The sequence below is a fragment of the Falco rusticolus genome, chromosome 10, assembly GCF_015220075.1.
Source record: "Falco rusticolus isolate bFalRus1 chromosome 10, bFalRus1.pri, whole genome shotgun sequence".
In the NCBI taxonomy this organism is placed as follows: Eukaryota; Metazoa; Chordata; class Aves; order Falconiformes; family Falconidae; genus Falco; species Falco rusticolus.
Genome location: NC_051196.1, coordinates 1,206,125 through 1,233,774, shown reverse-complemented (window position 1 = coordinate 1,233,774; position 27,650 = coordinate 1,206,125). Strand labels below are relative to the sequence as shown.

At 40.5% G+C, this 27,650-nt stretch overlaps 1 protein-coding gene across 2 annotated transcripts in view; it reads left to right on the top strand.

The window, feature by feature from the left end:
* Positions 1–4,300: 4,300 nt before the first annotated feature.
* KCNQ1 (potassium voltage-gated channel subfamily Q member 1) overlaps positions 4,301–27,650 on the top strand; it is a 363,600-nt gene continuing 340,250 nt past the window's right edge. Inside the window, exon 1 of one of the 2 annotated variants that reach the window (XM_037402862.1) lies at positions 4,301–4,788. In XM_037402862.1, coding sequence (XP_037258759.1) covers positions 4,391–4,788 — 398 coding nt within the window. In that variant the 5' untranslated portion in view covers positions 4,301–4,390. The remainder of the gene's footprint in view (positions 4,789–27,650) is intronic. The other variant, XM_037402863.1, reaches the window with a different exon arrangement.

Sequence of the window (27,650 nt, the reverse complement as noted above, 5' to 3'; positions counted from 1 at the left end):
TTCTACTGCTGTGTTGCCTAAGTTGTTTGACTAGCAATGCCTGTCATCAGGGAAAATCTACTGGATTTGTACGTAAGAGGCACAAATATATTCAAGAGCCTGCAACAAAGATTTTGCTTAAATTTAAAAGCTAAAGTTAAGCTGGCATACCAGTTGGATATTAATAGATTGTGATCAATTACAAAGAATGGTAAATAAGATTAGTGGGGTGCCCAATGAAAAATGCGTACAGGTACTCAGAAAGCTGTTCTTAACTGCAACTTGATGAATGAATGAAAACTATTTATCACCTCCCCGTCTCCCCACTAAAATGGCTAAGCCATAGTCTTCCCAGGATTTAAAAAACCAAAGCAAACACTTTTATCCCTTTCCACTTTCCTTTCCCCTGCTTTGAATCATAAGGCTGAGGTTTATTTGTTCAGCATCTTATTGTTGCGTTTCCAAGCTTTTCTTTGTTTCTGAGGTCTAGGTACTTACTTGTTTTGCAGCTTTCAATAAGAATATTATTAATGTAATGCCTCTGTGAACAGAATTTTTAAATGCTGGAGAATATTTCAAAAGGTTTTGTCATATACTTATTACTATATAAACATATATAAACAAACTAGGACTTGAATCTACAGCGCAGTACTGAGTCGCATTTACCTTCACCATTGGCTATGTTTTTAAAGTGATATACTGACTTGATCAAACTGGATTCTCCAGGAGATGGAATGCAACAAAATATCTGCTCTAATTTAAGAAAAATAATCCAAAAATTAAGACAAAACTCCTCTCCTCTCCTTGAAAAAAGTTCTTTAACTTGTCCCCTACTGTAGTTGGGCAGAAATGGAAAGTGTCGTTTAAAAAACAAAACAAAATAAAACACCCCCCAAAATAATCCAACAGCAAACAGGATGATTTCCTGAGAACTGGTGCAACATGTAATAGCAACGTAAGTGTTAATAAAGGCTTTCAGAAGACAGAGAACATTCAGATACTTACTGTTTGTTTGAGTCTTAGCTTCCACAGGGAAGCAATCTTATAAAAGATCAAGGTGTCTCTTTATAACTGGCTGCAGCAATTCCAGCCTGTAAACATTTAACAGTGATTTAGCAGTATGATCTCACACGATCCTATAGCAGGCACAAAGTAAAAAATATAGCATGCAATGAGTATATCTGACAATGCATGCATAATATTGGTCATTATTTGGTACAGGATAACAGAAACACAGTCCCAAGCTGGTCCAAACATTTCTGATCTACTATAGCCCAGTGATGGGATTTTCAGAAATGCTTTATTAGTCCTGCTTAGATTAAACTACTGGAATTGCAAGCTTTGCCATCAACCATCATCATACTTTAGTGACTTATGATGTCTTATTTCTAGGCTCAAAATCCTCTTAAAGACACAAAGATTTAAAACAGTACTTGTAAACTGTAAAGTAATAATGCCATGGTTGTTATTAATTTTGCTACAGTTCTGTAAATATTCAAAGTAGACTAAATTATTAATGTTCTAAGAAACAATTCAGTGTAGTAGCTCCACATTAATATTTAAAACCAATATCCTCCTTATCAAACGTATTTTCCTACTCTCTTCACTAACAAAACCTAGTTACCTGGCTCCATAAACGTATTTTGATACTCATCTGCTGCCTCTTCCCATTTTTAGCTCTTCCATGTACATATACCATCCTCTCTGGAATTTTTTCTCTGATATTAACAATATTTATTATTATTAAGAAATCTTACTAATTCTTGGTAAGATTGTAATATCAAGTAGCATGCCAATAACAATATTGATAATTATTAATATTATTTTATTAAGACATAAACCTCAAAATAAACCTCACTTAATTCTGGAGTTTTTTGTAAAATCAACATGATTAATATTGAGACATGGCTACTTATGAAGAGGAAACCCAGGAATTGCTATTACCATGTTAAAGTATTAATCCTGAAAATGTTGCAAATTAGAATACAGTTTTGGTAACTTATTATATATTAAAGATAATTATTCTCTGGATTCTCATCATTAAATAGTAATCTCTGACACTTTTATTTCAGTATGCTCTTTTTCTCACCTATGCCAGACAGGTGTTTTAGCATTCAGTAACATGAACTAGCTGTGAATCATGGAACAAAATGATTTTACTACATAAATGTCATCATCCATTAGTAACACATTAAAAAAAGTGGGTTTTTATTAATCCCTTGATCCCAGGGAAAATACATTTAGATATTGCCTAAATACTAATTTTAAATATTTTAAAATTCCTTTATTTGTGAGGATTCTTTGAAAGATTTAGCCAACATTAGAAATCGAAATCAAAACCTTATGAAAATATTTCTGACCTGAGAAACAGTCCAATATATTGGGTTATGGAATATATTTGAGACTTTTCTTGTTTTGCAGTGAGAAAATTATTGAAACAAACTTTGGTTGCTTGGAACAGTTTCTCATTGAACACTGAGCACTGAGGACCAAATTCAGTTCTTAACAATTTTCTTCCCTGCTTAGCTATTTAAGTATGTAATCTTTCTCTACTTTTGTTTTGGAAGGAAATTGCATAAGTAATACAGAAATTCCATTTTCTTAGGTTCGGATATGTTAGGGTTTCTATCCTCTGATTTGTTAATCATCAGATAAATAACAACATAATCCCATGATATTTTTAAAAGATTTTGAAAACAGTTTTTGAAGAACAATGTAATGTACATACCTATACACATACAGCTTCTTGTTCTGCTGAACTCTGTAAACTCTGTTTTGCAGCTGGCTCCAGAATAAGGTCCTGTATAATCCAAACAATATGTTGGTCTTTAAACCAATGTGGAACACTTACATAAAGAATCACATTTGTTAACTTTAATATCAAGACTTTATCAGGCTAGTCCTCAAACAGTGAGCCTTCAAGGGTAGTAATGACGTACTTTCTTCTATTAGTCATTTTTCTTGCAGGCTTATTGCAAGAAAACAATTTTTCAAAATGAGGGAACCTGAGTCTATTTTGGCCAGATGCAGGGAAAATTTCCTTTGAAATGCTGTTTTTATTAAGCTAGTTTATTCTTCTTTTCTGGTGGAGAAGGGAAAGTCCTGGTTAGTGTGATGTTGATTTAAAAGCAAGTTTTGCAAATTCTCTTAACACTTCTGGTTTTGTATTTCTAAGGAGCCAGATCCTTCACGGGTGTAAATCAGTACTTTACAAGAGCCTAGAGTCTTGCTTATTTACACTACTGAAGGATCTTGCCCAGTTCCCCTAGCACATGTACAGCCTGACATTTGAATGGAACTGTAATTAGCAGGGTTGTTTTTGTTTAACTTTATTTAGCACCTTATCTTCCCACAACATTCTTGTCCAAGTACCAGTATCAACCATGAACTCAACATAGCTCTTACTAGTTCTGTTCTATTTTGGGCTACAAGAAAAAAACCCCAGCACTCCCAAAAGCACCCTTCTCTTTAGCTCTGGGAATAGAAAATGTTAACTAATTGGTGCAAAAAACCATGACAAATTGATTCACACTGCAGTTAAGGAAGTCATAACTTACTCCGCTATACAGGAAAGTTATCCAAGCTCTCAAAATAATGTTATTAATGGCCAAACACACTCACCCATTCACAAGGACAAAAAGTTTCTGGTGTTGGTGAGAAAAACAACTTGCATTGCAAGTCTGCAGAACTGTACGATTTGCCCAGTTTCTCACTTATTTGTTCCCTTATGTTAAAGTAATACCAGGGTGCAGTGTTCACTGCAAGGCATGTTGGCCAGACCCTTACTCATTAGTTGCATTAAAAAGAGCCTTCTGGAGGATCCCAAGTCTGCTGCTCCCAGACGCTGAAATTCATTGAAAAGGGAGGGAGCAGCAGGCTCTGAAGGTTGTAAGTCTCAGGTAAGGGGTTGTAAGCCAGGAGCTAAAGCCACAGGCCTAGGGAACACCGGAGCGCTTCGTCCCCACAGATGCCGGGTGGGCCGAAAAGGCGGGAAAGCCTGCTGGCCGCCTGGGGCGCTGACCCTACAAGCTCCTGCGGCTACGTCGGTGACCAGCGCGTAGGTGGCGACGGCCGAGGTCAGCCATGAAGAGAGGGGGTCCCGACGCCAGCCAGGGCTCACGGGCCGGGCCGTGAGGCAAGTGGCGGGGGGGGCTGAGGGGCCGCCCCGGTTCCCCCGCAGAGGTAAGCGCGGCTCCCGCAGCGCCTCCCGGCGGGCGGCCCCAGCACTGCAGGCCAGGCCGGGCCCGCCCCACCGCGGCTTCCCCTCACCTTTCCCGGCCAGGAGCCGCCCCTGAGGGGGCGGGGCCAGCGGCGGCGGCGGGAGAGGGCGCCCGGCGCCGGCCCGCAGCTCCCCGGGGCAGCGCAGCTCTCGCACCGCACCGCCGGCCGGCCTCCCCCAGCTGCCCCAGCGATGTCCTCCAGCTCCCCGCCAGGCGAGCAGAAAAGCCGGAGCCTGGGCCGGCTGTCGCTGCCCAGGAAAGGCAGCATGACGCCTGGCAAGAAGCCCTCGGCGCTGGAGTTGGCCGAGAGCACCCCCAACGCCCACTACGCCCCGCTCTCCGCCGCCCAGGGCGGGCAGCCGCCGGCGGGCTGCAGCCCGCAGCCGGAGCGGGAGCGGCCGCTGCGCCTGAGGAGCGAGGTGGTGGTGGTGAACGCCGACTGCCCGCGGCCGCCCGTCAGCCTCGATCCCCGCGTCTCCATCTACAGCCTCCGCAAGCCCCTGCTGAGCCGCAGCAGCGTCCAGGGCAGGGTCTACAACTTCTTGGAGCGGCCCACGGGCTGGAAGTGCTTCGTGTACCACTTCACCGTGTGAGTACCCGCCCGCTCCCCGCCGGGCTCACCTGCTCCGTGCCGGGCTCCCGTTACAGCGGCTTGTCCTGTCAGCCGCGGCGGCCCGGCGCGGGAAAACCGCCTCCCGGTGCGAGGGGCTCTCTCAGGGTGCTGCCCCGCACGCCTGCCCGCCGTCCCCGAAGCGTGTGGCGGCCGCTCCGGCGGTGCCGCCGGGCCCCCTCCCCGCCTCGACTGGCGGGGCCCGGGCTGGCGGCGGAGGCGGGAGCGCGGCACCCCTGGCCGTCCCGCTGCCGCGGAGCTCTCCGGGCAGGCCCGGTGCTCCAGGCTCGAACGGCTTGCAGAGACCTCTCCCTGAGGCGTTTTTGAACGGGCGTGAAGCAAAACAGCAACAAAAAAGTCACTCTCTGGGAGGAAGTTTCTCTTATTTTAAACAGAAGTGCTGTATTTCTGTTCAGGAGCTCTTGGGTGTACGTATCAGATAGAGCAGGAGCGGGCTCGAGGCAGATTTCTTCAGAAGTTTACCCTGGGAGTTGAAATAACTTCTTCATTCTGAGTGTGGGAATTAAATAGGTAAGAGTGTCTTCGGTAGTTTTTAATGCAGTGACTCCCCATTTCCCAGCTCGCTGCACAGCATCCGTTCCTGACCGAACAGGTGCGCAGCCCCGCAGCCCTGCTGGAGGAGGACGAGCGAGGGGTGACACACCTTCTCCTTGCCTCTTCTATTGCCGTTCGCTCTAACTTCTTGTCCTTTCAGGCACAAATGTCGTCGCTGCTATTTTTAGACAGGAAGGAGGATGACAAGGTTTTGAGGATGTTAATGCCGCTTAGCTACAGGCAAGTTGAAAACCGCTTTGGGTATGATACCTGATGCGGCGTGCAGCACCTGCCCTGAGCCCGCGCGTGGCGGGTCTGTGGTGCACGAGGATTCAGCAAGTGCCTCTGTGAGAAATCCATGCTTTTTAATCGAGGTGTTGCAGAAGGTTCGCATGACCCTTGAATGACTTGTGTATGTTAAATGTAGGTAATAAGGTCAGGCAGAATTGTGGTGTCTGTTGCGTTTCTGCACTCACACACATACATGTGCATGTATATACACGCTACGTATATGCATGGTTATTATACCAGCTAGAGATAAAGACATTTTATGGTCAAAATCTTAAGGCAAAAGACTTTGATAAAAATCAGGCTTTATGATCTAATTATTCTGTTTTTAAATGCTATTCTAAGTATTATTTGAAGTGAATTCAGGATTGGGTGCTTATATGCCCCGTTTGAGGATTCTGGAGTCTTTAGGTGACTTGAGGAGTCTTTAGGTAAGTGGTACCAACTTTATTTTAGTGGAGGGAAAACAGCTGTCACCTGAATGTATTTAATTGGGAGATGACTGTGTGCAGCTGCTGGGGTAATTGTGGGCTCCATTCTCTTTAGCATTATGATAATGCCATTAGATGACAAAACAGCTAATGGCCATAATTATGAAGTGTCTAATAGTTGTGGTTGAGCAACATAAAACACTTTCAGGAATAGAGTTTAGGTTTTGTTTTGGTTTTTTTTTTTTACTTTTTTCTCTAAAAAGGAGTTTTAGGCAGCCGTGTCTTATGATTTCTGACCTCTTTCAGGTGTCAAAAATTATGTGAAGAAGGGGCAATAAATAATGTTCAATATCTTAACTAATCTTCTCTAAGCCTTAAGAGTGGGCCTAGGAAAATGCTGAAAAAAACCTGGTGGATCCCTTTATCTAAGATTCTAGCCTGAATTTTAACTTTGTTTGTTTGTTTTCTTTTTTGCAAGTGTTAGCAGTGTGGATTAACCCTTTGTTAATCTTTGTAGGAATTAAGATTTTGTAATTTTACTTTAGGAAAGAGATTGTAATATGTGCAGGCTGCCATTGCCTGTCTCTACCCCCAGTACACAGTTATCTGAGGTGTAAGCATTAGCCCCAGCATTTGGCCCCCGCTTCCAGAAGAGCTCTTCTGATGCTGAATTACAGTAACAGTAGATATTCTCAAGCCTTTTACTAAGCATTGTGCAAATTTCTTCTCTTGGGACTCTGAAGGGTCAGGGGAGGGTAATAATAATAATAAATATTAATAAATAAATAAACCCACCATACGCCCTTGTATGTTTCTTGCAAGGTAATCTGCATGTATAGCGTGTGTTCTCAGGCAGCCTCACTCTGATTTCTACCAGCAGAGGGAATTGAGTCTGTGCTTTCCTCAGCCATCCCAGCATCTCCTTGTTTCTGTGGGAGATAAGCCTGTACTTGCTGTATCTGTTAAATAATGTTTTAGGTTACTGATCTTTGGTTCATACCTCTCCAACTCTCTTGCTTTCTGAGCTCCTAAAGCACCTTGCTGGGATGTTTGCTTTCTGCTGCACCAAGGAATGCTCCCTTTTGAGTACAGCCCTGCCAGCCACGTGCTGAGTATTGGTAGATTAATAGTGGCTACAGAGCAGAGCTTTGTTACTAAAAGCAGTTGACAAGTTAGTTTTGTGACGTGCGAGGACCTTGATGGTTGAATCTCCTGCCAAAATGAGCTTAAGAGACTAATGTCTTGTTGCTGCTTTGTGACTCTCTGCTGGCTACTTCCTGCTTTATTTTGGGGGCTTTCAGCTGCCTGGGAGGTCTTGGTCACTATCTTAAAGTTTCAGAGGGGAAGGAAAACGAACAGGAGTGCTGTTAAATGAGAGCATAAAAGCCAAAGCTGAGTAGAGGTTATGGGCCAAGATCTAGCCCAAAGATGGAAGCAACGAGCACTGTGGGCTTCTGAATTTTCATCTGTTGCACTGTTCTACATTGTGTGTAGTGTGTGGTTGCATTCCTAATGATGTGCTGAAATGATTAAATTTAGACAATGTAACTTGTTCTGGACCTGTATATCTGGCTGGTTGTTGAAACTGTTTATCAAGCGATAAGAGTTACATCTACTGATTGCCTGTCACACCCTTTTCCTGCTCAGGAATCTGAGTCAGTGGTATCTAGAACACTAATAGCTAAGAACTGATATACAGAACTGATTTTCCTCAGTTTCATATTATAACGTTTAGAAAAGGGAAGTTGAACACCAAACTTTAATCCACTGATTCTGTGTTGGTATTTTTGTTTCATATTGTTTAGATTGCCATATGTTTTGGTGTGCAGCAAAGCCCCTCGCCTACCCCCTATCTAAAGGATGGAACCTGGCTATCTTGTACAGCAATAGAGGGTTGCTGTACTAGATCAGGCCAACGACTTGTTTACTTCTGAATTAGTATTTCTCTCAACAGGTGGCTGAAATACCTATTTTTCCAGTTGAAAAATGTATATACTTTCTCTCTTGATGTTTTTAAACTTCCAGGATAACTGGGTATCACAGTTGCTGACTAAATCAATTGAACTCTGCTCAGGTCTTTTCTGAGATTTGTGTTATTTGCTCAGACCAAAGAGCATAAACATCTTAAGTGAGCAGAATAAGAAATGAATCATTGTACCTCATTATATATATATATCTTATATATACACATATCGATTTTTACAGGCTGTGGGACTAAGTCTCTATGGGAAATCAGCTATTAATTTACCACTAAAAAACCCTGCCTAAAAATACTAGTGGAAATGACAGAAACCTTTATTTCAGCTACATTACTTGGTTTGATGTTGTACCAAATTTCATTTAAATATATGAAGTATATAGTACATGTACACTTAATTCTACCAGTGCAAGTAAATTGTGCTTGACAGTTGAAGATTTATTTACCTGTGTGGCTTCTGTGAATGGAACTGGTATTTACCTGGAAACTTGGATTTTGCAAGCAAGAGCTTGCCCTGTGGTATGGCTGCGTGTGTGGTAATGTCCTGCCAGGGCCACCAACCCCCCTTAACTATGAGAGGTGAGGAAATGATAGGGTGCCACTGTTCTCAATGACCTTCTGAGCTAGGGCACCTTATCATAACAGCGCACCTTGGGACAGTGCCTTTGAGAGGTGAAATGTTCTGTGGCCTTAATGAATGAAGTTTTCAGGCTACGTGAAAAGAGGTGGAGAGATAAAAAAAGCTTAAATTCTGTCTTCATAGTGGCCTGCTGAAATCCTGAAACTCTGTCCCATTGTTGGAAATGACTATAAAGAATAAGTGAAGTCTTCAGGTATTTAAAAAATTATTTACATTTAAGTGCTTGAGGGAGGAGCTTCTTCTCACCTTCTTTAAACAGTTTGAAATCAAGCATCTTAAAATGTGCCTGAAGAAACTTAAGTTATGAGCTTTCTGGTGATTTCTTTTACTCTCGGTACGGCAATTAATGACTTTTGGCAATGTGCATTGCATGTTGACTCCTCACGTTCTTTGAAGTGTTGGTCATTACCAGAGGAAACAATTTGGAAGCTGATGGACCATTGGTCTGTTCCGGCAGGTATGGCAGCTCTCCTTTGCTGCCACAAAAGGTAATCAACATCTATCTTACCTTTGCATGCCTGTACCTGGTTCACTTTACTTTGCCTTTCTATATGATTGGTTTAATCAGCGATGATTGTTGTTGAGTTTGTTCAAACCCCGAGATGTTTACATGAGCCTGGGCTGGCTGGGGGTTGAGATTTGGGAGACTGCTATCTAGGAACAGGGGAACTATCAGAAGTGTGGCTGCATGCGTATGCATGCAAAGATAAGAAGCAAGGGTAGATAAAATATTCCAGTTGCATTTGTATCAGGACTTAGAGCAATCAATTATTAAAGGCAACGCAGTGTTTACATCGTGCTGTTTACATACAACACTGTGAGGAAGAAGCATAACTCCCAATTTAAAATCCTATTTTTGTCATGTTTCCAAGTGTACTACAAACATACGTCAAGCCTACTGGTTCATGCTTGGTTTGTAAACTGTTGAGGAAAAAAGTCCATTAAATGATTAGTGTATGCATGTGCTTATAAATGGCTAAGTTTTCTTTCAGACTGAATGAAAAAAGGGGCAAAACATATGAAGTACTACGTTTTGGACACAAATGTTTAGAGATTTTTGTGGCTTGGAGTCAGACTTTCAGATTATTGACTTCTATCTTAAAAAGAAGACTTAAATCTTCCAAAATAAGCGCGGCTTTTCTAAGTGGAAGGAAAGAAAAATAACTTGGTCACAGTCACATTCTTTCTGCTACAGTCAATTGCAGGAAGGCCCAGGTTTAGTCAAGACTGAGGCAGTTTAGTTGAGGTCGAATTGGCCCCCTCATTTTGGCATATTTGAGAGAGAGAGATTATGCTTCATGTCATGCAGAAGCTGACGTGAACTAATGCTTGTTTTATTTCTATATGATTTCTGTCTATGAGCTCCTGTTGCTTGCAACCAGCATTTATTGTAGTACTGAAGCCTGGTACTCCCATCCCTTCGTGCTAGATACAGTTGTAGTAGTAGGAATCTGTTACTTTGTCACTTCATGTTTTTAAAAGCATGATGTGTTACAGCTGTGCAGTGGCTTATATAGGTCTTTGAGGTTGCGCACATGTTCAAGGAGGACTAGAACTGGGGGAAAATGAAGTGGAAACAAGGTGATATTTTTAGATTATTTTCTCCACCCTCCCACCTCCCTGGCCCTATTCCATAGTCTAGCTATTTGATTTGCAGCAGGGTGGACGTCATCACAACCTCGCACTGTGCATCTATCAATATGCTTGGTAACAATGCAAGACAGTGCGTTCATGTTTAGGAGTTGCTGTGGCAGGGTCAGCCTGTTTGATGATCAGCCAGATACTGGAGTTTTGAGTCTTGGCAGATTTTGGATACAGGTGAAGTGGAGATGTGACTTGAAGGCTTTGCTGCTCCCTCCTTCCTTGCTGTGTGCCACAGTGCAGCCCCTTAGCTACAATACAGCATGCAGTTGCTTCTTTGTGACTTGTGTGATTGAGGTACTATTCGGGTTGGCCAGGATACAGCTTTCCGCTCTTGCCTTGTGTGATGTTTCCCAATCTGTAACTTGACTGAAGTTTCATTTTTTCTTGTCTAGCTGTCCTGTGGCTGAGATCAATCCAAGTCTGTGTCAAGAAGACCTCAAGAGTGACAGCATAGTTACAGTTCAGGAGAGGTCCCCATTTTTCTCTCCCACTGGGACAGTAGAAGTTCTCAGGGTAAGAAACACAGATACTAGTAACTGCCAAACTGACTAAAAATGAAAAAAAAACCCCAAACCAAAAATCCAAACCTAAAAAATACTCAAGTTACTTAGTAATTGACTGTCATCAGAAAGAAAAGCAGAATCAGAAACCAGATCCTCTCAATGTCAACTACTGGTAGTTAGTGCCTGGAAGTCACTTTGACTAAACCACCATCTCTGCATCATTTGTTGCATTAAATGATTGCTCTGTGAAAATGATTGTGGAAATATATTTTGATTGTTGAAGGTGAAAGGAGGTGAAAAGCTGGGCATCTTCTAATTAAAATGCCTTTTGAAGGCACACAGTATCTCTAGCAATAATTATGAAAATTCAGTTTCAGTTCTGAAATGCATGGTGTGATATGGTCAGTTACTTGGAAAAAGCCTTGAGTATCGTCTTGACCTATAGTCTGCAGGCAGACACAGAAGCTACATGAGGAGAGCGAGTTCTGTGGGGGCAAACTGTAATTGTACTGGTGTTTAGGTTTTCAAATAACTGATGGAAGCAGAATGCTGTAAACTTCTGAACACTAATGCCCAGTGGGGGCAGGTTGCATTGCATGCAGTGGAGAAGCAACTCGGTGGAATGCATGTAGAAGTTATAAATGTGTTAAATTTGGGCAGGCTTTCCTGGGGATAGGCCTTCTCTCTTTTCCTATCAACCTTCCAGTACAATATTTCAAGTCCTCCTTTGGTGTTTGCTTTCCTCCAGGAAAAGAATTATTCTGCCTTTAAAAGTTGCACATGAATGATCTTAAGAAAACCAGTAAGTGCAGTATTCGCATGTCTATATATCTGTCGAATGGTTGGTTGGGCAATTCTGGCACACTTCCTTACCCTGGCTCTTCAAGTGCCAGGGTAAAAACATGCACGGCTGCGTAGATAGATCTCTTTCAAAATTTTCATTGCAGCTGAATTAAGGCTAGAGTTGAGATTCAATTGCAGTGAACTAATTAGGCAGAGCTCCAAACGTGTGTGTGCTGGATGTGTTATAAACAACAGTGCCAACATATGCTGTGGGGAACTATGCACAGGCACAGTGCTTTTCTGACTTTAAACTTGGCAACGTCCCATTAATTTTGTGTGTTAATGGATTGTTTAATGTGTATTAGTGGCTGAACACAAAAGCTGTAAACAGTTGCTCATTCAGTTCCAGATGTAAAATAGTGTCTTGTTGGGGACACATTTTTTTCTGCCTGCCACCAAGAGGTCCAACACAAGTTTCAAACACATTGGAAAGTTGCCAGTTGCCAATAAGCCTGATGAGTAGGCTGAGCTACAGAAGAAGAATGTGTAGCTTAGTGCATTTTTAGGTAAGGTACTAGCTCTCCTCATGCAGTCATGCTTCATCTGGCATAATGACCTTGAGAACCATTATAATGCTGGTAATGATAATGGGAGAGCATATGTATTTGCAAGCTTCTACTATGGTAGCAGTGTGTGTATATACATATATATATATATGGATTTTTTAATAATAGGGAGTGTCCGATGCTTTATATATTTATTTTGCTATATGTTTTTAGACAGTGATTTTTTTTTTTTAAAATTGGAAATTCTAAAGCTGCTCTAAATCAAGTAGATTTCTTTGGCCACCAGTTTGTGCACACTTGGAGGCTAGGGAGGTGCTTGGTGTGAACTTTTTCCTTGTCTGGCATGATCAATTTTTGAGGACGTTTGGATTTTCATCTTCCTCTTTTCCTCATTCACAGTACAGAATAGTAAAGTAACAGCTGTTCCCTATGTTCAGGGAGCTGTAAGAAATTGCAGAGAGTGCAAAGCAGGGTCTGGGTAAGTATATAGGTAGTGTAAGTATTTTTTTTTTTTTTTTTTTAACCATCCCAAAACAACAAAAACCCTCAGAAACCAAAAGTACTGAAGTACTGTCCCACATTTCTTAAATGGCAGTTTCCTTCCTTAACACCCACACTTCACAACAGAAAACTTAGAACCTGGGAAAATTACAATAAAAAAATACATAGGCACAGGGGAAGCCAATGATTTCTTAAAGCTTAGGACAATGACTATGACGAGCAAGTTTTTTTTTCTGAACTGCTTTAGTGGTGTAAATTAATGAACACACATTTTCTCAAAGCTGAATCTTTTTTGAGTTTAGGAAAAGGTGTGTTCCTGTATGGGACTTCATGCAAGGAATACATCAAACACTAAAACTGCAGCCTTGGAATTTTAACCATTTAAAAGCTATAAACTACCAAAATAGGAATTTAATAGGAAATTATACTGAAAATCATCAGGTGACCTTCAGATATTTCTAGCAATGTGCCTGGAGTAGATCTTTTTAGTTCTTCTCATATGTTCTGCACAATCTATGCCATGTTTTACTATTTTATGAAAAATGTTAACCAAAGCCAAATAAAGCTAGCACAGGGATTCTGCATCCTTTTAAGTTTCTTCTGCAAATATTGATCCTGATCTTTGAATTTCATATGAAATTTTTCAGTAGGAACATAAATCTCTTGCATGTTTTGCTAATGCCAGTGGACTTACGGTATGTCATTTGACAATATGATTTTGTCATATTTGTAACAGAAAACTGAAAGGTTTTACTCCTAACTATAAAATCCCTTTTATTTTGTGTGCCTTCTTCTGCTGGGGTTATTTAAAAATTAGTATACTTAAAAAGTTAAGTATTGTATAACTTCACTAGGCCTTGATTCAAATGAGAAATATACTGGTCTTAGTGAACTAAGATTGAGAAACAGTAGAAAATCTTTATCTTTGTTTATCCTAACAAGTTGTGGTCTTTATTATCCATTAGCTTTACTCTAACACTGGAAAAAAAGAGAGCATACATTTTCTTCTGCAGTAATAGGGAAGTATAATACATTTGCAGAAGTACTACCTGTTTTGATTCTGCAAGAAAAGATCATCATGTGTTGAACTTCACTATGTGAATAGATATTTGCTTTCCAGTGGGAGCAACTAGTAGAGATAAAAGGTAAAGGACCAACTAGTAAAGACGAGTGGGAGCAGCTAGCAGAGATAAAAGGTAAAGGACCAACTAGTAAAGACGAGTGGGAGCAGCTAGCAGAGATAAAAGGTAAAGGACCAACTAGTAAAGACGAGTGGGAGCAGCTAGCAGAGATAAAAGGTAAAGGACCAACTAGTAAAGACGAGTGGGAGCAGCTAGCAGAGATAAAAGGTAAAGGACCAACTAGTAAAGACGAGTGGGAGCAGCTAGCAGAGATAAAAGGTAAAGGACCAACTAGTAAAACAAAAACTTGTATGCAAATCTCCAAAATTAGGGCAATTAAAATTACTTGCTAGGCATCGTTCACAGGATGGGTAGAACTTAGTTAAATTTATTTTGTTTAAAATAAGGTATTTTTTTCTGAAAGACTGAACATTTTACAGTGCTAATTCTGTATGAACTTCTACTTTGTCCATATGGCTGTTGTCTTTTGCCTGTAGTAAATACGCTAAATTACATATATACCCAGGTTTTTCACCATCTCACTGGTAGTTTTGTTGTAGATTTCTAAAAATAAATGGTCCTCCCTTTGTTCTTCCCTACTTGCTTGTGTTCTAGACTGGGCAAGAACACAGACTTGTCCTCTCTGTAGACCAAAGAGTGGCTGCACTTGCAATAGGCTGCTTAATGTCAGGCAGAAGTCTTGGACTGGCGCAAGAAGATTGCACTAGCTTGGATATATATAACTCCAGTGCTCAGAAGTTACTAGCCTCCTCTGCAACTGTAGTCTCTAGAGTCTTGGGGATGCCTTTAACTTTTTTTCAATTTTTAACAATGTAGTTTCATAGCAGTGTTAATATTACATAATTTTGCATGGTCTGGATAGAGAAGAAAATTGGATTACAGTTTGAGAACAGAATGTAAATCATCCATCAGGTTGCTTCACTGGAATCTCTCCAAAGACACTAGGTTTGATAGCAGAGGCATGGTACTGGTGGCAAAGTACAGAATCCTTGCTCATCCCTAGTACAAAAAAGACTGCAGTCTTTGTAGCGAAAGTGTCTTCCTTCTGTGAAGTAAGGAGTTCCTTTCAAATAATGTTTGTTCCTACAGCAGCTATCTCCTTCCCAGTGAAACTGCATTGTCTGAAAATGGGCTGGAATTGGCCTAGACTCTTCTTTTTCACAATAACCCTCGAGTGCACCACAGTACAAATTAGGCACCTTTACTTCAGCTCTTATCTCCTGTAAGGATGTTGTCAAGCAGAGCAAAGGAGAATGTATGCAGGAAACAGTTGCTGCTGCTCATCTCATTCTTACACCCTTCAGATGCCTCTGCCCACTTATCTGTACAGGGCAATGGAGGCAGGGCAAAGAGACAAGAGGAAAGATCTTCCATCCTGTGGCTTCAAAAAAAGAGAACGCCCTGTACTGATCGTGTTAAGAATCAGTGGTGTTTGTATTTTGTAGAACAAAGGCTTTATCTGTCCTTCACAAACTTTGGCAAACAGTTCTTAATTCCACTCCCTACCCCCCCTCCATATTCTTCCTAAGTAGATCTAGTTGAGATTATCTGATTTATTTTTCACTCCTGTCTTAGAGGACACTGAAATGTAGTCAAACCTGGCAGTGAGTAAATAAATGTGTATTGCTTTATCTGTAGTGTGAGTAAACTTAAAGTGATTATATGCTGTTGCCTTTTCTGTGACCCAGAAAGTATTGATAATGGATTATCTCATCACTTCACGCAAAATAAGCCTGCTCATTTGATGTTTTCTATGTCAATAGGTCATCATCCTAGAGCTAAACAGTCGGAGCTACCTGTTTCAATAGTACGCAAAGTATGACAGGCACAGATATCTTGAGTCTTACATGGTTATGTTAGTTGTATGCCTTCGTAGTTCCGTTCATTGAAGACAGCTCTTCATAGCTTATGATCATGGTTTGTTGATGAAATTGGTACTGTGTGGCTAGGAAATGGAACTGTGACTACTGTATTTCAGCAAAGGTGTAGACCAACTGAAGAAAACCCAGATGTCTGGGGGAGAATAAAAGACACCCAAGGACTAGGAAACATGATACTGTGGAAGGTGGATGACTTGAAGTCTTCAAAAAAAGACTGCCCTAGGTCAGAGAAAAAAATATCTGTTCTTCATGTTCAGATGAATTAGATAAGAAGTAATGGTCTTTAAAGCATAATCTGAATTTCTCCTGTCACAGGGGAGGGATAGTGGAGCAATGAAGTCTTTAAGCGCAGGCTAGATGAATATTTATCAGGGTTTATCTAGGTGTAGTTGATCCTGCTGTGGAATAGATGTCCAGGTTTCTGCATTCACACTGTGAAAGGAATATGTGCAGATCCTGGGAGCTGGATAATTTCTTAACCTTGTGGCACTTGATTCTCTTGCATTTGGTGTGTGTGTAAGCTGGAGGTTTAGCTCTCTTTCTGTTCCCAGCCTTTATGTTTCTTCCTCTGAAGTACCTTTGCTCCTTTCACATTAGTTCAATCCAAACCTGCCATGAGTTTTTTGAGAATAGGTTTGTTAGACATGTCACCTTCTTTCCTGTTGATGGCATCTCTGCAGTTAATCTTCTGGCCTTTGTGCTACCTGTGATGGCCAGATTCCTTTTGACTTTGGGGGCTTTAGCTGTCTGGATACACAAAGGATATGTGCTGTTTAGGTGATTCCTCTAATAGATCCTTCCATGTGCTTACAGCAAGATGGAGTCAAATTTTAAGACTTTGCAATGCATTGCTGCTGTGGTAACAAGAACTGCTTTCCCATGCAGGTTGTTCTGCCAGTTGAAACTGGGAAAGATCTTTGGGGTGAAATATTACATATTGTAGATTGTTAGTTGAATCCACCATATCTGAATTTACAGGCTGATTTAACAGTGAGTAGCTGATGAAGATCTAGCAGGTTGTGGTGGGGTGGGTGGCTCTTCTCACATAGCTAAGAAAAGTGACAGTTATATCAGGGTTTCAAAGGAAATGTCTCCTTTCTGTTTACTCTCTTGGCATCATAATTCTCAGCAGTGACAGCCTTGTTGCTGAAGCAAAGACCTTGCGTTGGGTATCTCTCAAGAAGTGGATCTATACCTTTGTCTCACTATGAGAAGGTTTAGAAAGCATCTTGATTGTTAGAGATCTCCATCTGGTCATGTGCATGAAGCTGGGTCTGCAGTGTTCACTACTGTTTTCTACTTTGGCTTTTTCCGTCTTAAAGTAGTTTCCCAGCTTTTTGAAAATGGCCTAGTTTATTATCCTTGGTATCAAGTATCAGATGCCTGGATCTTGGGCGAGTTACAGAAATAGTTTGCGTCATTTCTGTAATCCTCCAGAGTGCTTATCTCTCTCTTTTTTTTTTTTTTTTTTTTCTCCTTTCTCAGTTATGGGGGTTTTTTGTTTGTTTTGTTGTTTGGGGTTTTTTTTAATGTTCTGTTTACTTACCACCCCTTTTCTGGTACTCCTCTTCATAAGACCTACAATACAGCATGTTGTTGACTAGATTCTCCTGTATCTCAGGGTTGACAGGTTGGTTTTTTTTTTTTTTTTGCAAGAACTTTCTAGTTTTGTTATGAAAGGAGATGTTAACCTATCTGGGACTCAACAGAGCTGAATGATCTCATTCACAAGTGATAGGTGATAGCCATGCCCTTGAAAATCTGTAAGAAGGGCATTCTGTGTCTCTCAGCATTTGAGTACCAGCAGGTTATTTTATAAGCCGTACTTGTTTCCTCATGGCATGTGACTAATTTTATGAGGGTCTTTCAGGCTTTCTGTTAGTCCATCAGCCATCTTTATGGTATTAACAGTAGTGATTGTGTCCCTGAAATTCAGCTGGTTATTGGGTTCATCAAGACAGGTTGCCCAGCATCAATAGTTATGTTGTAATGGGTGAACAGGTGACAAAATTGCTATGCCTTTTGCTCAGTCACAAGGGTTAATTGACATGACCTTTGACTTGCTGGTGGCTGGTCCTTCTCCAGCTGAGATACACCTATGTGCAGGAGCTGCTTCAACCAGGTACTGCCTGGTTATCACATATGTGGTGGCATGCACTTATATGATGCTCCATGGCAGATAAACTCAGGTCTTCTCAATAATTCTCAAGGTCATTTGTGTGAAGCCAAAAGAGATCAAAGAACACAGTAATCTTTCTGTAGGGCATGAGTTAATGCAGCATGTTAAGATCTTTGGTGAGACTGCAGAAATGAAGTATCCTTCTGTTGTCAAAATTCACCAGAATTCAACATACCCAATTATCTTAATGTCTCCTTTCTTATGACCTGTCAAATAGTGACCTGCAGCAGTGTCCTTACCTTTGGCAAGTCCTCTCTTGTTGCACCTATCTTTAGAGCTTGTGTGCTACTTCACTGAGCAGTTCTGCAGTTACTGTTGGTGTGAAGGATTTTTGCCTGTGGGTAGGACTTGGTATGTGAAAGTTGCTGGTTGAAAGTGTTTATCAAGAACCATTTCTAACAATGGTTAATGATGTTATCTACTGTCAGCTGAAGGCTTCTGAGATGCTGAAATTCGGCTGTGTCTACCTTCTTTCTCACAAGAATTTGTTTGCACTGAATTCTGTATTTGATAGAGAGTTGAAGGGAAAGATAAACCTTTCATCAGATATACTTGTGTCTTGAGTAGAGAGAACACCATGTGGGCTTACTTGCCAAATACTACGAAGCTGCAGCTTAAGGTGGGGTGCCTGTATATCTACAGTGGCTGGATTGTACATGTAATTTATGTATTTCTAAGAGCTCTGATTACTGCTTAGTAATCTCTTTTCCTTTCTGTGGGGTTTTTTTTTTGGAAATAATAAATCCACAAAGGCATGTTCTGAGTATTTTTAAGTAATTTTTGGTTTGGTTTGAAAGAGTATAAAGAATTTAGAATATTAATTGGATTTTAATTTTCTAATTCCTCCTTTCCACACTGAAACTTTGTAGATTGTTTTTAACTGCTGATTGCCAATGTTGAATTGATAATTTTATCAATGAAAACTTAGGGAGACAAAGGCAAAAATGTCAATCAGATACTTCATAAAAGAAAAAGTTAGTTACTACAGCTGAATCAAGAAATAACAATGGATTTTTGTTCTAGTTCTTTGTCGGGTAGATCTCCAGTGTGCAGTAAGTTACATCATGTTCCAAAATGTGTTTGTATGCACAGCTAGGTGTACACATACATGTACATAATTCAGTATTCCAAACACTTTATAAAAATTGATGTAATGGCAATTGAGGCCATCATTCTGCCTTTTTCTACAAATGGGAGCTCAAAGCATAAGATTAAACTCAAGTTTTACCCTGTTCGGTGGTAGTTCAAGTGATCTTAAGTGTTAAAACAATTATCTAATTGTGACTTCTGTTTGTTTTTATTAATTATATCTCCTCTGTTAAAAGGTATATTTTTATGAGCTGCTTGTGTTTCAATTGCCACCTGTTTAGAGGAAAAAAAGAATCAGTACAGCTTCATTCAAAATAGTTTACTTAATGATCCAAAACGCAGTAATAGGGAGCTTGATCCAATCCATCAACTGCCACTAGCTGTGAGGTGTACTGGTTGCACCTGGCTTCAGAACAAATGCTGTTTCAGAAGGAAGGGAGGAAAGCAGTCTTGTGATGCTAGGAAAATAACAGCTCTATGTATCTTTGGTTTCCTCTGCCCTCCCATAACAAAAATAATCTGCTGATGCTTCTGTCTGGTTGCTGGTACTCTGTGTGTTCATTGGAATTGCAGTCTCTCTCCTCTCTGTGTCTCTCTCTCATCACATATGTTTAGCAGACTCCAGTGTCGTTGTCCTTTTTATATGGTGCCTTTTTGCCTGCTCCTCACCCCTCCCAAATGCTCAAGCCATATGGTATGTAGAAGAGACTTTGTATTCTGCTGCGCTTTAGCCACCATGGGAAGATTGTGCGCATTTAGGACAGGAACTGAAGGCAAAAATTAAATCGGTAGGAGTAAAGTGCCTCATGGGTGCAAAACGATTAACCAGAATAAAATTTGGCTGCACCACTGAGATTAGCGCCTACCTTGTAAAATAAAACTTGTATTACAGTGCATGTCTTTTAAAAGATATTTAGTTATTGAGCTCTGCTTTCAGTAAGTGGTTTTCCTATATAGTTAGGAGAGATGGTGGTGAAAGTAGTTTCTTCATGTTTCCCTGTAATCCCATTTATTTTATAATAAACGTAAGGAAGAATGAAGTGGTTTTTACATGAGACTTGTAGGAAAAGTGTTGCTATTGCAATACAAGGAAGATAAATAGCTATGGGAAAGCCAGACAAGGTATGCTTTCATTCCCAAAGTGTAAACGTGACTTCTTAATGAGCTTAAATAACTTTGAATACATGGAAAGAAATGGAAAAAAATAGTCTAGACACTAAGCAATAAGAACTGCCTGTAAGTTTGCTTCTTCCTCACAACATCTCCAGTTCGTCTTTACTGGCTGCTTCCTATCCCTTTGCTCACAAAAGAGGAAGAGACTAGCTCTGTCGACACCCTGCGGACCTGAATGGAACAATGAGATTTACAGGCTGTAGCTTTCTCTCCACTTCATATCTGTAAGAAACGTTCTGCTAGTCTAGATGGTTTGAAAAGATGTGTCTCTGCTGCTCTCCTAGACTTATATGTGGATTATAATTGGGCTGTGACTGCTAGGTCAGGCTGGAGAAGCTTTGTTAAGCATGAAGGTAGAGGGAATATATATACAACCCTGCACTTGTGCCAGCTGGCAGGGTGTGAGTTGGTTCTGGCCCAAAGGCTAGATGGCTGTGACAGTGCAGCGTTGCACCTGCCTTAGCAACTGAGGGCGAGGGCTTATTAGCATAGGTGGGCACTAACAATTCTAGCTGGTGTTGGGACCAAAATTAGCACCAAGTGTGACAGGGATAGTGGCTACACCTAACTGTGGGTATACATCACTGCTATGTACTGTAGCCTAATCTTGCACAGCAGGGATCTTCACACCCTGTATGTCTTTATAGCATCTAGTACTGTGGGAATATTCATGGCTCTAAGGTAAAATGACAAAACGAATAGGTAGCCAACCTGTACCACTGAGTTTACCCTGCCCTGACGCTGCACTTGTACCATAGAGCACTTTGCTTTCAGCACTCCAGGGAATGTGTTAATGCAGTGGCCTCAGGGACTGACCGACAGTTGTATCATAGATAAGGTTTGATCCTTCTTCCTCCCTGACCCAGAAGCTGAAGTGAAGCTGTAGGCTGTTTGTTCTAGTTGTAGTGAATAACACAGTCTGACTGCTCTCTCCCCTGGCATCCAAATCTAAAGCTGTTATCAGCACTGTTGTGTCTCTGTGAAATCACAGTGGTGTTAGATTTAGGGGGGCATTGGCACCTCTCTGACAAGTGCTGGAATGTCCCAGTCTGTCCTTGGGGTGCTGTTGGCATCTTTCACAGCAATAAACCCCCAGTCAACAGCCTTGTTCATGGGCAAACACCAGCCAAGTGCACAAAAGCGCTTATCTCCTTAGATTGTGCATTCATAAAAAGCAAAGTCACAAAAACCTTCAGTGGCTGGAAATTCCAGAGCTTACTGTTAGACTTGAAAAGAAGTCCTGAAGAACACGGGCTTCTTATCAATTTTAATTGCCGCGTAGTGGAGTGTTGCCATTTGTTTAACGTCATCTAGTATTAGCAATTCTGTTCTACACTGTGTGTTAGAGACATGTTTCTGGCAAGCAATATTCTGTGGAATGTAAACCTAAATTCAACAGAAATACTTTGTTTTCAGGAAGAACTCAGGCTAAACAATTGAAATCAACAGGTAAAGAAATGCAAAATGGAGTCTTAAGATTAACTGGAGGTGCGTACTGCAGTGTTAAGGTGTTGAATTTTAGAGAGTTTTTTTTTGAACTACAGCTTTTGCTATATTGTAATTACTTTGCTGCTGAATCTAAGTTCTGTATTACCTTATCTTTTTAGATTGCATTTTTAAACATTGCATTAATGCTTATGCATTTATGTAAAAACAGAAACTTCAAAATGAGTGTTCACTGAATGGTCCTATATTCATGCCACATGCTTAAAACCAAAATTCATGCTACCTTTAGGGAACTGGGCCACAGATAAAGTCACTTTTAACAGTTGCATCAACGCTCATAGATGGTTTTGGCCATGAGAGATCTCTTTACGTTCTTTTTGAAGTCAGCTTGCTGGATTTGAGTAAGCATCAAATTCCACATGGGTCTACAACTGGATGAGTAAAGCTGGTAGATGTGCAGGTTTTTGAAATACCAAGTAAGCATTTTAAGTATAATTAGAAGTGCATCTGAGATACTTTCAAACAAAAAGGTAATAAGAAAACTCCTTGGATTTTAGTTTGAAAATTACTCTGGAACTGCAACTTTCAAACCTGATATGAAAAAAATGTGTACTTTATGGCAGCTGCCGAGGAGCAGATTGACAGCAGTTAGTTAATCAGGAGTAGCTGCAATGGGATCCACTTGTCTGATCTCAGCCGTGCCCTGGAGTAATCAGTGTTGTATGTAGGTGGGATTTTCACACACGGTTAGGGAAGATATGTTGGAAAATCCCTCACTGACTTGAAATGAGAGCTGCATTCACTCACTCTCTGTAGCAGCCTTGAAAGTCTTTAAATGAGATTTGACCAGAAATACGCAATTCTAGGAGTGAGAGTGTGGCTGTTTGCATGTAATGCTTCATCCTTTTTGTTGAGATGGTAAAGGAAGCTGGCTGTTTTGATGGGCAATTTGTTTACAACTGTCTATTGCCAAAAAAACATGTAGACCGGTTGAGGAAGGGGAAGAAAACACATAGAATAGTCCCTGTTGGCACCTGAAAGAGGTGATAACAAGGGCACCTTTATTCTGGTGCCAGACATGTGCACGTAAAGAATAGATGCCATTACCTGTCCTACAAATGTGTATGCCTGTTAATGAGCTGTTTTGATGTCCGATACTTGAAGTAGCATGCAAACACCATTTCTCTATTTCTTTTCTTTTTTATGTATATCTGTCTTCATTTGAAATTATTCTTTTTCCTTCAGGAGTTTTGTTTCTGCTTTTTTTTGGTGTGTGTGTATGTGTTTCTACTACTTTGGACTCTTGAGAGAGCAGTTGTATATTGGATTAGCAAAAGCAGCAATGATAAGCTAGATTCATTGTTTACTTACTGTGTTAAACTCTGTCCATGCTTAAAGTGGAAGGAAACTGCTTTTCCTTGTGACTGCCAGTTGCCAGGATTTTAGTGGTTTGTTTTTTTTTTTTTTTCTCTCCTGCATGAGGAATTTCATAGTTGAAACTTATGAACTACTGAACTACTGATGTCTCTTTAGTTAGCTTGTGGAGAGGAACGGTGCTGCTGGAGTAATACGTAGCCAAGCAGTGGCTGGCTGGCTACCTGTGCATGTTGAAACAGAAGGAGGAGGTGGAATCAGTCAGTTTTCAAGTGGTCACCAGTTCCAGTCTGTTAGTTCAGAGTACCCTGGCAGCATTACTACGCTGCTGCCTTTGCTTAAACAGATAGGAAGTGTGTATTTTTTCACTTCTCATCTTGATTTTTCTTTTACTGTTTCCTTGTATTTGTTAGCTTTTGTATTTTTGACATGGAATAGCAAATGTTTACCTTTCAAGCAAAGTCTTTCTAAGCATTCACAATTCTTCCCAGGGAATGGATTTGCATTTTTGTTTGGAGCAAGCAGTTCCTGTTACTCATGAAATGGGAGTGGCTTTTTAATAAAGACACCGGATCTTTGCTATGTAATTACCATAAAATAACTAGTACAGCAATTCTGTAGCGTCAACAGCTTGACAACCAAGTGCTTTCTGAGCTGCTTTTAAGCTCTGGTGTTGAAATAAACTCTGAAGAGCAAACCTTAATGCTTAATACATGCACTGCTTCTAGATTGGAAAATCTCTCCCTAAGCCAATATATAAAACAAAAGCATCTACATACCTAATCTTGTGAGCCAGGAGAGTTCAAGGAATATGAGCTCTACAGAAAGTATGGTACATGTAGCTATGAATATCTGGGTAGATATTGAAGATTAATTGGCTGAATGCAGGCATGTTTTGAAAGACAATAAATCTCTACCTTCTCTGATATTAGGTGTTCCATAATCTGTTTTGAGCACAGCTGTTCTTTTAAGCAACTTTACTTGTCAGGTTACCATCTGTGTGTGTGTGCGCAGTGTTTACCACCAAACCACACTGCTTTGTGGTAGAGATTGCTAGGTGCTAGGGCAATGCAAAGAAGAAATAATAGAGGTCATGCTGGATTCTTCTGATGAAGTGTAGCGTGGGACAGCCTCCACAGTAATTGCTCCCTTTTTGCTAGCCTCAAGCACAGATCTCTTCTCTAAGGCAGGGACACATCCTGTTCAAAGCAGAGTGCAATTGCAATGCATGGAATGGAAGGTGCCATAAGCAACCAGAAGACATGAGTGGTGGATGTTTCTGAAAGGGACCTTTGCCTGGAGCCATCCCAGTGAGCTGAAGCCTGCATCCTGGGGAATGGGGAGCCCTGCAGCCCAGCCAGCAGAATGGGAGTTTTAGGCTACCGAGTAACTCGGTTTCTGAGTTCTGCAAGGGTGGTATGTATGACAATCTGCTTTGCTTTCAGTGATTATTTTTTTTAAATATATGTATTTTTTTCCTTCTGTGGCTATTCGTATTTCAGGTTAAGTTCTCTCCTGTAGGCAGAGCTCTTGCTGATTTCAGTGTGATACAATATTTGAAACGTTGTGTATTAAAAAAAAGTATGCAACAGCCACTGTATAAGTTCATTCAGTGTTTACTCAAACATACTTTATCCTCCGAGATGTGCTCTCATTTGTTTTCAGTCTTCTTGACCTGTGGGTCTTCCATATGGGCCTGCCAAAGGTACGCTTGGTCTATGATTGTATGATACATAGCTAAGGAAAAACAAGAGGAGGCAGAAGAGAAATGCAGAGTGAAGAAGAGGTGGAGGTTTGTATAATACCAGCTAAAGCAGTGAAGTTAAATAAGGAAGTTTTCAGTGTGGTGGCAAAGTTAACCCAACAGGCAGGTTGTTAAGTCTAGGTATCCTTGTTTGAAGAGCACCTCAACCTTTCCCTAACGTTGTTGGCCAGATAACTGCAGTAACACACTGGGGAGTATTTGTTTATCCCTCTTCCTTTACCATCCTGATATGTGTTTCCACAGCAAAGAAAACCTGTTCTGGTGTCTGGCTAGAGGCTGAGGCAGGGTGTAAGAGCTTGGAAAGCCTCCTTGGTGTTTGCTGAATGGAGCTACCACACCTGAAGACAGCTGTCTGCATTCCTTCATAATCCTCTAGCTCCTGAGCCATTTAAAAGCTGTGATTTCAGGTGTGTGACAAAGACTTGTATGGATCTACTATTCCTGCAGGTGGCAGGAACCCTCTTTCTAGTAAGCGTAAAGTTTCAGCAAATAAGAGGCCTCCAAAATCAAATTAATCCCTCCTTCAAGAAAAATATTCTGCCAAGGTTAAACTTAAAGAAGCCCAGAACCCATCATTAATTTTTGCTTATATATTCTCTCAGATGTCTTTAAAACATCTGTGTCCTTATAGTACAGTGATTGCTAATTTACTTGGTGATGACTGGGTACTGTGTATATACTGTTGTAGGGTGTCTGTATTATATACTTAGAAGCCCACATGGGTAGGCATATAGGTAACTTCTTGCTGGCGGTCGTAGGGTTTCCTTAACTCAACTTGAATTTAGTGCTGTAAATTTTTGTGCTGCCTGGCAAGCAAATTTGCATATGCATGCACCTTTCACCTAATTGCAGTGAAACTTTTAATAAGGTTGTCCATCCCGTTTCCTTCTTTTCCATTACACTCATATGAAAGCATCCTAAGCTAAAATATCCTTTGCTGTCTGCATCACTGCACCCTGAAATCCAAAGGCATCCTTATTCCAAATTCTTGAGCTACTTGAATGAGAGCTGTAGTTCTCATTCGTGATTATTGCAGTGCTGTATTGCAGTTGCAGAGTCTCAGCCTAAATCTTGTATCAGTGTATGAACTTCTTAACCACTAGTAGTACTAACACCAGTTCCTCCTGTGTGTAAACAGTGTTTGAGTCCCTGTGTGAACCTATTCTTTGCTTGAAAGAAAGAGCCCAGAAACAGAAGAAAACAATGTGCTTTCTTCTGAGTGGAATGGAAAATGGTTTTGGAACTTAGTATGTATATGTTGTACTATTAACTCAGAGATATTTTCCAAATATTTTACTTAAGAACATATCAACTGAGGCAGAGGTAAAATTGAGAAATCTGTCATTCTCAAGGCTGCATCCTCTGTGGTACCTGATGCAAATGCATCAGAGAACCAGGCTGGCCAGTGGTTCATTTCCCGTATGCTTTTGCATCAGCAAAGCTTCAGGTGGGGATAACGAGCTTTAAATAATTTCATTTGCTACAGGAAGCTGTACTTTCATATCTAAAGTATAAATAATACATTGTGTATAATGGACAGATTTTTAATTTATTTTTATGAGCTGGGGGTGCCATTTTAATTGCTGCTTAAACAACAAAGGTTCTGCTGGCAATTAAAGGGATCTGTGCACTTAGGAATTTGGAAAAAACCTGTCCTGAATAACTTAACAAACCAACCCAAAATACTGACGAAAATACCCAAAACAACAACAAGCCAACACCCTAAAAATCTCACCTTTGTATTCACTGCTCAGTGTTACAGCTGATATAGGAAGGTAAGTATGTGTTAGAATTATTAATGACTTTTCTAGTGTATATACTAAATATTTAGAATGTTCTGATATTACTGTGCGTTGATTTTTCTTGCCAGGTTGCACTGGGACTCAAATTATTGTTGTTGATTTAAATCTTAACAGTTAATACGTTGAAAGCTACCTGTGATTGCATAATCTTCAGTCTTAGTTAATTTTTCTCTATTTGGGCTGATGGGAAACAGTTACATTTAAATCTAGTTTCAGGGCCTGAGGTGACAAAGCTGGAAGGAGAAAGAAAACTTTGTTGAAATAATCTAGGCTGAATAGCTAAGGTTATGTATTCTTCAGGAGCTTAGAGCCAGAACACCCTATTGAGTCTCTTGTAAAGACAGTCTTGTGGATGGTGAAAAGTGATTCAAAATGTTGGAAAGCATTTTTGGTTTTATTTCTCTAACATAAAACCAGGGCCAGCAAAACTAAATTATGTTTGGCCTACGTTTTGTTCTCTGTTTTCAGTGTCCATTTTTCTTTTGGTGTAGGATGATTTGGAAGAGAAAAGGGAAAGCAAGTAGAAGTACTAGCAGCCTGTGTCTTGTGATTGGACCTCCAAGGACAATATGCTCAGTTCTAGCAGTTGTGAACTTTTCCTTATATTAATAAAACACGTGAGACTTGTAAAAGGAGGATGAAAAAACAATCAAGAACTCAAAACTCCCCAAACTGTTTCATTAGATGACTGAAATTATAAGATAATAGAAGTATGTCTTAAGACTGCTCAAACCAGGCAAACGAGAAATTAATCAGTACTTGATGATTAATTAAAACCCTAATTTGGAATGAGAGGTTTTTTTTCTTCACCACTGTCAATTTAAACTCAAAATAAATGCATGCTAATGGTTGAAAATTCCTCAACAGTATGAATGTAGTGAAAATCACCCTTGGGTAAGTTGTATGCATCTGTGTTCCTCTCTGAAGAACTTTCGAGTATGCATTCCAGTTAAACTCTTGTGTCATTCAGCTACTGAACAAAAAGCCACAATTCTCAAGAAAGACTGAAAATATAGAAAGACATTTTCTAGATTTTTTTTTTTTAAATGTCTTCGGAACATCTTTGAGGGGAGATCACAGGTAATCAGTTTCTTCTAGCTTC